The 10,251-nt window shown below is 31.1% G+C and overlaps 1 protein-coding gene across 1 annotated transcript; it reads right to left on the bottom strand.

Moving 5' to 3' along the window:
* Positions 1-6,499: 6,499 nt before the first annotated feature.
* Positions 6,500-9,979, bottom strand: LOC133292817 (cytochrome P450 704C1-like). The gene is made up of 6 exons (XM_061491270.1): positions 9,674-9,979; positions 8,306-8,521; positions 7,925-8,215; positions 7,522-7,842; positions 6,840-7,043; positions 6,500-6,688 (listed from the first exon to the last, which is right to left on the bottom strand). Exons 1-6 carry the CDS (start codon positions 9,977-9,979, stop codon positions 6,500-6,502), a joined length of 1,527 nt encoding a protein of 508 aa, XP_061347254.1.
* Positions 9,980-10,251: the final 272 nt, after the last annotated feature.

Raw genomic sequence — 10,251 nt, 5'->3', positions numbered from 1 at the left:
CAGGGTTCTTTTGCTCTCTCAGTTGTGCTGAAGTATTAAAATCTGACAAGCTTCGGACTGAGGTTTGAGCCATTAAATTTTTGTTCTCAAATTTTGTTTATTATAGTGAATGAAAATATAAGTTGTTCTTTCTTGTAATGCTTCTCAGACATTGAGATTCAATATATTTGGGCTGAGCCATCTTTTCTTCAATATTTTGTTGTTATTAACAAAGGAAGGGAAAAGTATTTCTTCAGTCACCACTAGAGATAAAGTTATCTCCGGTCACCATTGGAGATAAAGTTATCTCCAGTGAACTCAAAACGACGTCGTTTTGAGATTATAAGATTAAAAAATCATAATGATAAAAACTAATATACCCCTGCAATAAATTATAATTATAAAAATACCTTGATTTCCACCACAAAACGACATCGTTTTGTGTTCACTGGAAATAACTTATCTCCATTGACTGGAGAAATGTTTTACCCATTAATAAAATATATCAAGGGTTATTCTTGCTTTTTATTTCTTTGTTTCTTTTTCTAATTACTTTAAAGTCGGTACATCAAAGTTTAGAGATGCATCTCAATTATTTCCATAACATCCAAGTAAATTTGTAATTATAATTATAATTATTATTACTATTATTATTATTATTATTATTATTATCATTATCATCAATCATCAATTTTTATTATTATTATTATTGTTATTATTATTATTAAACATGAGATTCTTTTGTGAAACCGTTATTTAAAGATTTTGTCTGTGCTTTGTTAGTACTGGTGCTTCAAGCAGTGGGTGTCAATTTACTCAAATCTGAAACTATTTATTTATTATGATTTTGACAATTTATTAAACTCGTTTATTAAGCATGTTGAATAAAAATACTTGACATCACTTATTTATTACAGTCTTCTTTGACTCTTTGATATAGTATGCTGTTACTTCGTATATTACTAAACATTAATTCATTCGATTATTGCTACTTGCAGTCCGATTAGTTTCTTACGAGTTTTTATAAAATTGAGCAGCAACAAATTTGGGTACAAGTAAAATTTTCATTTTGTTACCAAAATAAAATAAAATAATTCATTTTGTTAATTAATTTTGAACTTAATAAGCACTTATCCCAGTCTCAGAGAATAGAAGACAGTGATAGTGATGCTAAAGGTTTTTATTGTGCAACATATTCCTTTGCATCATTGCATGCTTGCAGGATTCCATCTCCCAATATATTATAAAAATAAAATAAAAAAGAATCCCTTTGTGTTAATGTTCTACATCATTTCAGGTGTATAACTAGTTTTGTTACTTCTTAAACTGAAATTTCACATACTATTATTTCATTCAATTTCTTTTTCTTTTTGTATTCCTATTTACCTTTTTTCTCTTAACCATCCATAGTTCAGCATGATATTTTGTGCTTTATCTAAAACATAAGATCCTTGTATTATTTATTAATTATTTTTTGTTAGCTTGGATTTTTTTTTAATGAAATGGATATACATAATATAATAATTAAATTTCCTTTGTTATATTTACTTATTTATTCTGCTTTAATTATTAATTATTTTATATAATTTAGTTTAAAATAAATAAAATAAGCAAATGAAATTTGTATTTTTTTTCTTGTTTTGATTTCTTGAACATTTCTACTCAAAAGCATTTATATATTATGCTCCTAAAGGGACACCTCAATTATTTAACATTTGATACTTTCTTGCAGAAGTTCAAAATGTAAATTCTATTAAGTGAATGCACAATATTCAAATTCTGTCAGTATTAGTGTATTACAATATCTAAGAAGGGAATAAGGCATGCTACTTTTTGGTCTCACTCTCACAGGTGTTCTAGGAACAAAATTTCGGTGCAGCGGATCTGTACATCTGTTGTACCTAAGAAATTTTTGTGTCCTAACTACAAATCAGTGCTCAAACAATTGATGATGTGAAATTGGCCACAATATGTGAAATTATAACTTGTAGTAAAGTTTGTTTACATAGAGCTTAGTTGTTAATTGAGTCAAATGTTGTAGTTATTTTTTTTTTATGTTGTAGTTGCTTTACACTATAATATAATTCCTATATTAAATAATTTAAAATTGACTACTAAGCATGTAAATCAACTTGTAAAGATTGTTTCGATTTTTTTTTTTTTTTTTTTTGTAACCAAGAGTGTTTCGATTTAACTAATAGTCTAGAGTTGAGTCTCGACATAAAAAGGAGAACTTTATTTTCGCTATTGTCCTTGATGGCTCGAATATGAATTAGTCCTTGAAAACGGATACCAAATAATTTATATAAAAAAAATAAAAAATTATGGATAGAATATTTATTTCTCATCTAATCATTTCAACACTTTTTATTTATAGTAACTAAAAATCATTGAAATATCTAAGGATTGGACATTTTCTTTTTTCTTTTTTTTGGAGTTACCCAACCCTAATTATCTCTTTGAGACGAGTTGGCTCTTTTCGGTATCCCCACGAGCTTCGACTCTTTGAGCCGGCTATGGGACTAATCCGGAGTGCGGGGGAACAGTGATGGCTAAAGGTTCAGCCCCCTCCCCAAGAATGCATTCAGCGGGAATCGAACACATATCCAACCCCACTAACTCAGCGCCAAATTACCAACTGAGTTGCCTTCATCAGGTGGATTGGACATTTTCTTGTAAGACCAAAACGATGGCTTTTTTTATCATTGTACACATTTTATTAATTGAAAAATAATTAATTTATCCCTCACTCAAAATATTTCACCAATTTTTCTATATTTGACATTGGCCGAAGGTTTAATCAATTACATCATGAACGTAATCGATTAAAAAAAAAAGTTTTGACCGTTGTTGACCCACAAATTAATCCAGTACACCACCGTAGTTTAAGATGGCTCGAATTTACGATTTTAAGTTTGCTTATAGGATAAAAGGTTGATGGCGAAATGTTAGAATACGAAGAATATTGACTCAAAATGACGTTTGCAAATTAGTTTCATTTTCTTTTCTTTCTAAACCTTCTTTATTCTATAGTTCCTTTAGTCAACTTTTTTTTTTTTTTTACTGACCTTTAGTCAACTTTAGATATTGCTCTAACTGGAATATCATTCAGGCTCTTTCACCGGTTTTAATTCCTTTAATTTACCAATTTGATATATGGTTCAAAGTATTTACGAACGGGGTCATTTAGTAACGCGAGGGAGACCCAGCGTCATTGAGTGCCGCTACCAATCCCCTGCGTCACTCACACTTTTTTTTATTTTTATTTTTTTTCTATTGAGTGCCGCCCCCCTCCCCTGAGACACTCACAAAATTGCGCCAAGTGGCACAATTTGGTTACTCCTGTTACCGTAAAACTTCGAAAAGTTATAACTTTTGACTCGGGTATTCAAATCAGATGATTTTTTTTATTTCACATAACTTTTCGAGATCTACCAATGACACCTCATTTGATATATTTTACCTTTCATTAATATAGTTCAAATTTGCAACGCTAATTACACTTTTTTACAAATTTGAATTATGTTTGTGAGAGATAAAATATGTTAAATGAGATGTCATTGCGTAGATCTCGAAAAGTTATGTGAAATAAAAAAAAATCATCTGATTTGGATACCCGAGTCAAAAGTTATGGTTTTCTGAAATTTTACGGTAATAGAAGTAACCAGATTGTGCCACTTGGCACAATTCTGTGAGTGCCCCGGGGGAGGGGGCGGCACTCAATAGGAAAAAGTAAAAATAAAAATAAAAAAGTATGAGTGGCGCGGGGGGTTGGTAGCGGCACTCAGTGACGTTGGGTCCCCCTCGCGTCACTAAATGACCCTCATTCGTAAATACCTTGAACCAAATACTAAATTGATAAATTAAAATCACAAAAAACCCCAATTGGTCAAAGAGCTATATCATTCAACTGTCACCATATATTTTAAGGGATTGTAGTTTGTTCTTTAACATGACACCATCAAATTTCCTACGCACACAACATTTTATGGGACTCGCACTTTTTAAAACAAAAAAATTAAAAAAGTTAAGGCACGCAAAACGAATCTCTATAATATTACACAATCACTTTTCCTACACCATAACTCTTATAAAACCCATATTTTAATGCCACATTTTTCTAACAATGAGAACCCTACCATAGTGTTAATGGTTCACAACAGTGTTGTAAAAAACATAGTGTCAAAACATAAAAACGGATTGTGTCTATGTTTTTATGACCAAAATCGAGTCAAAACGGTAGTTGAAATGGGTCTTGAGTCGAAACGATCCAAACGTAGTGTAGTGTTGAAACGTAGAAACAGTTGACTTGACAAGTTTTTCGAGTTGACTCAGTTTTTAAAAAAAATAAAAAACAGTTAGATCTGACGAAGAGGGGAGAAAGAGAAGCAAAGACGAAGAAGAAGGACTTCATCGCCAACACCTTCACCATTGTTGGTTGTTACTCCAACCCAAACCAAAACACAAAAGAAGAAGAGCAGTTCAAGTTGCAGTTGCAGAAAGAAAATTTGATGACATTTCTTCTTATTTGTTTCCATGCTTTCTTTTCTCTTGTACTCTTACTTTAGTTTTGGCACTAAACAGCTCTTGATGCAAAGCATTTAAACTATATCCACAATTAAGAAGGGAGGGGGAGAGAGAGAGAGAAACGTCACTATTAATAAAAGGGAAGAGGAAGAGACTCACCGCCACACTCATGCTTGTATATTATTATAATCAATTCTTTAAGTAATTAATAAATCCATGAATAATAAAAAAATGGGTAAAACTAATCTTATGTTGCATAAGAATGTGTATCTTATGTTGTGAAACAAAATTAAGGTGGGTCCCACTAAAAAAAAATCAATATAGGACTCACCTTGATTTTGTTTCACAACATAAGATACACTCTTTTATGCAACATAAGATTAGTTTTACTATATAAAAAAATATAATATGAATTTTTTTTTGCATAGTTCACACACATATATATATATATATATATATCACGTAATAATAAAAAAATTTATATATATTTTTAGTCATTAATTAGCTTAAATTTAATAACTTATATAATTAATACATTAAAATCATTCTATATAAATTAAAACAAAGATTAAAATTGACATTCTTATAAAATAAACATGTTTGTGGGTTTTGGTTTTATAAATGTTGGATATATATTTTATTTTTAATACATTAGTAAACTTTTACGTTTCGTTTACATTTTGCAATTTTACGTTTTTTCTCACCTCTATCGTTTTTAAATTGACTTTACGTTTTAACAACATTGGTTCACAAGTCATTCTGTGTTGGTTAGAGGTTTCGGTAGGAGAAATGAGGGAAAAAGTGTTATGGTAACTGGTAAGCTATGAACCATCGACACTTCAAAATTCTTGATGTGCCGTGTCCGATATTTTTCGACACTCTGACTCTTCCTGACACTCCAATACTCGTTGCAAAGTTATGTTGCGTTACATTTTGTGTTCCAACTATTAGATTCGTTGGATTACAATTACTATTTTATTGAGTTTAATATAAACATTTGAGATATCTTATGTTTCTTTGCAAAATTGATGAGTATTATAAGTTTAGTTTTATTTTTTTGTTAAATTATTGAATATTAAATATAATATACAATACATAAATTAAAAATATTATATAATATCAAAACGTGTCCTAACGTGTCGAAATTTAACATTTTTTAAAATTAACGTGTTAAAGTATCGAGTCGTATCATATTTCGTGTCCCGTGTCAGTGTTGGTACAACATAACTATTAAGTGAAAGTTAGGGGTAAAAAGATTTTGCCCTATTCCAACGTGCCAAATAAGGACAATGGAAAGCGATCAATCAAACCCATACTAGTTGGGCTAACTCTTCTTTTGCTCTTCATGACCTTGCGACACATACACATAAAATGGGACAATTTTCATGACACATACACATAACTCTTATTTTGCTCTTCATGACCTTGCGACAAATATTTAACCTTGTTTGAATACTTTTTTAAAAAAAATTTAATTTTCAGAACAAAAAAAATCATTTGATTAGATTTGTTTTGTAAAAAAAACTTTAAAAATTGTAATTATTTTTTATTTTTAAAATCAAATTTAGAGAATATGTCTAGTTATTTTTATTTTGTATTTAGACTTTTAACTTTTAAAACAAAAAATACTTGTTTTCGTAATTATTCTATAAAATAGTTTAAAAAAAAAAAAAAAATTAAACACAGTCAAACAGTCACTTTATTTTTATTTTTATTTTTCTTAAGGGTTTCCCTTAGTATAAATGCTAAAAGTTGGAGACACTGTGGTTATGTTTGTTTGCTATCTGTTTTCTATAAGGAGACTTTCTTATCCACTTTATGCGATGCACTTATTTACTTCTAATAATTTCTTTTAAAATACAGAATAAAGTACTTTATTAACTTGGTTGAAAACAAAAAGCTGTCACCAACCCATATCTTTGAATACATTTTCACTCTATATTATTAATATTAAAATACTACTTTGAGTTTGGATTGTTCTAAAAGTCATTTTCTAATCCCAGTGTCTGTGGAAGGCTTTGACTTCCAGACCTCCATCAATATGAAGATTTAACATCGTCTTGTAAGTGACATTTTTATTCTCATCATTCAATTTGAAGCGGAAACAGCCCAACAAAACTGCTGAGAATATCTTCATCTGTCTATAAGCAAACTCCTTTCCTAGACAAATCCGAGGACCTGCCTGCAGATTGAATGCTTTCAAATTTTCAAGATATTAAATGCTTATATTTTTTTTATTCTTAATTCCTTAACATATGACTTTTGAGTCACACGTTAACAAAATCTTAATAATAAACAAAAATGTCAAATGTTCTAAGCAAAACTGTACTAACCTGAAAAGCTGTAAACTTGAAAGGGCTCTCAGGCTGAAATATACCATTATGATCAAGCCATCTTTCTGGTCTAAATTCCTCTGCATCATCACCCCATATGAATTTCATCCGACCCATTGCATAAGGTTGGTAGGATACCATGTCTCCTTTCTTTACACTATATCCATCTGGTAATGTATCATCAGAAAAACAAATTTTTGCATCCTGTGTCAAACAAGTCTTAGACTTAAGTAGAATCTTATTTATCTTCAAGCATGTCAAATGTACTACAATCATTAACAGAAACATTGAATCCAATGACATATTTTGTTCTCCAGAAGAAAGTTCCTTCATTTTTATTTTTACTTTTTTGGGGAGGTTTGCCTTTTTCATGTATATATTATGATGTTAATTACAGTGATAATAAATGAAACTTGGGAATTTAGAAAACAGATACGTTCATCAATACTCTTAGCAAAAGTAATTCAGGGAACAATTGTGCAAATATCTAATGAGAGCATTAGTTTAGTGAGAATGAGAAGAGTGAATATTAACAACATCTTGCACAATAAATCAAGTTTAAAACATCTAGTTATGTCACCTTTAGAGGTGTTTTCATTCTGACCATTTATGCAAGCTTGGTCTAAATATTTGTTCCTACTACATCCAGTGATGATGAGATCAACTTCAAAATTAGCCTTACCACTGGAACTGCAGGATAAAGTCTGAGAGTTTCAGTAATTGCTGCATGGAGATAATTCATCTTTTCAAGAGCTTCGTCCGTTACATTAGAAACAAACTCTGTATAGCTACTAATTGTTGTTGTATTTGCCACTTCTTTCACTTCTTCTGCAGCTTTTTCTTGTACTGCAGGATACTTACATAGCATGTACATGAACCAAGAAAGTGTGCCAGCAGTTGTGTCTTTCCCAGCAATTACAAAGTTTAGAACTATATCTCTCAAGTATTTTGAATCATATCCCTTCACTTGCAGAAATCTCGAGAGAATATCTTCTCGGTTGCTCTACATAGTCCATGCAAAGTGAAAAATACATTAATATATAATATATATAATCACAAACACAACTTGTATGCAGTAGACTTACATCAGAATCATTCTTTGAAGTCTGCATTTGCTGAATTCTATTGTTGATTAGCTTATGGACAAATTCATTTAAAATTTGAGTATTCTTTCTTAATGTGGCCTCTGATCCAATATTCAGAAATTTCTTTATCTTCCAGAACACATCAACATAACGAAAAAGGGATAGTGCACTTGAAGTATCAAAAGCATAGGCAAAGTTCTTCCCTTCCTCATTTGATCCACACATGGTGTCAAGTTCTGTTCCAAATGCAACTTGGAAAATTGAATCCAGAGTTGACTTCATTAAAAGGTCCTATATAAATAATTGGAGCAAGTTATCATGCTAACCAAGGAGATGAAAGAAGACAATATATAGTATCTTTTAGAAAATATATTTACCCACTTGGATTTCCAATGTATTATTAGAAGTTGCAGCTTCAGACACTATGTTTGCAAGTTTTGCTGCATTCTTTCTGAATACTAAAGTGCTGAAGTTCCTTAACATCTTGGTGGAGAACTCATGACTGGATATCTTCCTTTGTTCACGCCATTTCTCACCATCAACTGCGAAAATCCCATCACCTAGTAAATCCTTCAAATTGTTGTAGTTGTACAACCCCTGCACAAAAGTTTCAAGGAATGAAATTGAAGTCATTAGGCCAAATTTCATTCTTTTAAGAATCAAACAGACCCCTTTATGCTATGATAATTAATCAAAATAGTTCCTCACATAATACCATCTATGCACCTATTAACATTTTGTACCCTTGCCAGCCAGCTTTATATTACTATTTCCAGAAATCTCTCAGCTCTTTTTTAGTACTCGCCACAAGTTACTGTACTGAAAATAAACCTAATGTGACAACCAAAGCATAGAAAGGATCCAATGTACCTAAAAAAGGAAGGGGGAATCAAGTTACCATGTCCAGATTATGAAGTGGGGAAATTTCAATCTGAAAGACATCATTGTTAAGTAATCTCACACATTAAGAGGCTGGCGTGAGGCTCAAAACCGCCGTCTCTAAGTACCCTTCAGAACCATCAATTCCAAGGTTTTCACAACATGAAGACCGTGTTCACTTTTATCTTTGCTCCTATTACATGTGCTATAAATCTATTTGAGCCAGGATATAACTACTGTAATGATTCTGAAATAGTATGCACAAGCAGAAGCATGCAGTGCGGTATAGATATGTTTCACTACATATGATTTTTCACAAAGTTCGTGAATTGGTTTTGCAATCTAATTATTATTTCAAATGCATTACTTTTCGAAAAAAATTTAGAGTGAAAAACTTAAAATTAAAACCTATTTAATAATATCTCGAAATGTATAACCTGCTAGCAAGTTCAATTTGTTCTTTTCATAAATCATACTCATACAAGATCCATTTCTATGATAACACCTATTTAATAATAGTAGATCCATTTCTATCACTTTGCAAATCAAACAATCCTTCAATGATTCTATTTGGCTGCTCAAATTTTTCATACATGCATCAAAATCGAAGTCCTCTGCTAATAAATTGAACAACTTAGGGATATCCTAGAAGCTCTTCAAATACTTGAATCCAATCGATCCACTATACAGTTAATGGCACCTTACCTCTTTTCACATAAACTAGTCAACAAATAAATCAAACCCTTAAAACATTTTCATCCATAGCATCAGAAATACGCGTCTATATAATAATTATCTATTCATCCACCCCAAAAGTGAAAGTCAACTTGAACAACTAGGAATACATGCAGCCATTAATAAAGTATCTACCTTTCCATAATTCTCAAAATTGGTTTTGAGTATATACTCAACATTAATTGGTTCTGCTGTGTAAATCTCATTTCTGAAAGGGCTGAGCAACCTGTATGTCTTGTATTTTCCTGCAAGGTCAGTCATATAATGGTGCAGCCTGTTGAAATTCAGCATTTGATTAAATATGGTACCAGCAACAGGATGGTACTTCTTTCTGTGGCTTTTGTTCAATGTTCTGAACAGAACTTGAACCATCAAAAGAGTTAAAAATGCAGACAAAGCTGCAAGGAAATAAGGATTTGAAAGAAAATCCATTGATGTCATGGTGGGTTAGGGAAGAAGGTGATGTTGTGGCAGTCAATGGTTTTGTTGCAATGCTAAAGGGTCCGTTTTATGGTATTCATCACGGAAATAGAAGTACAATCTTGAAAGAAAGTTGTTAAAAGTTATGTTATTGAGATACAGACTCTGGGATACATTTTTTTTTTTTTAAATATTATATTTTTTTTTGGGCAGGTTATATTTACAAATTCTTACAAAGTACACTATATTTTCCCAGGAGAACACTAGATATACTATGTTCTCCCTCAAGAACA

This window comes from Gastrolobium bilobum, unplaced genomic scaffold, assembly GCF_033153095.1.
Source record: "Gastrolobium bilobum isolate Gb01-03AN ecotype WA unplaced genomic scaffold, APGP_CSIRO_Gbil_v1 utg909, whole genome shotgun sequence".
NCBI lineage: Eukaryota > Viridiplantae > Streptophyta > Magnoliopsida > Fabales > Fabaceae > Gastrolobium > Gastrolobium bilobum.
This window is presented reverse-complemented; position numbering and strand designations above follow the sequence as displayed.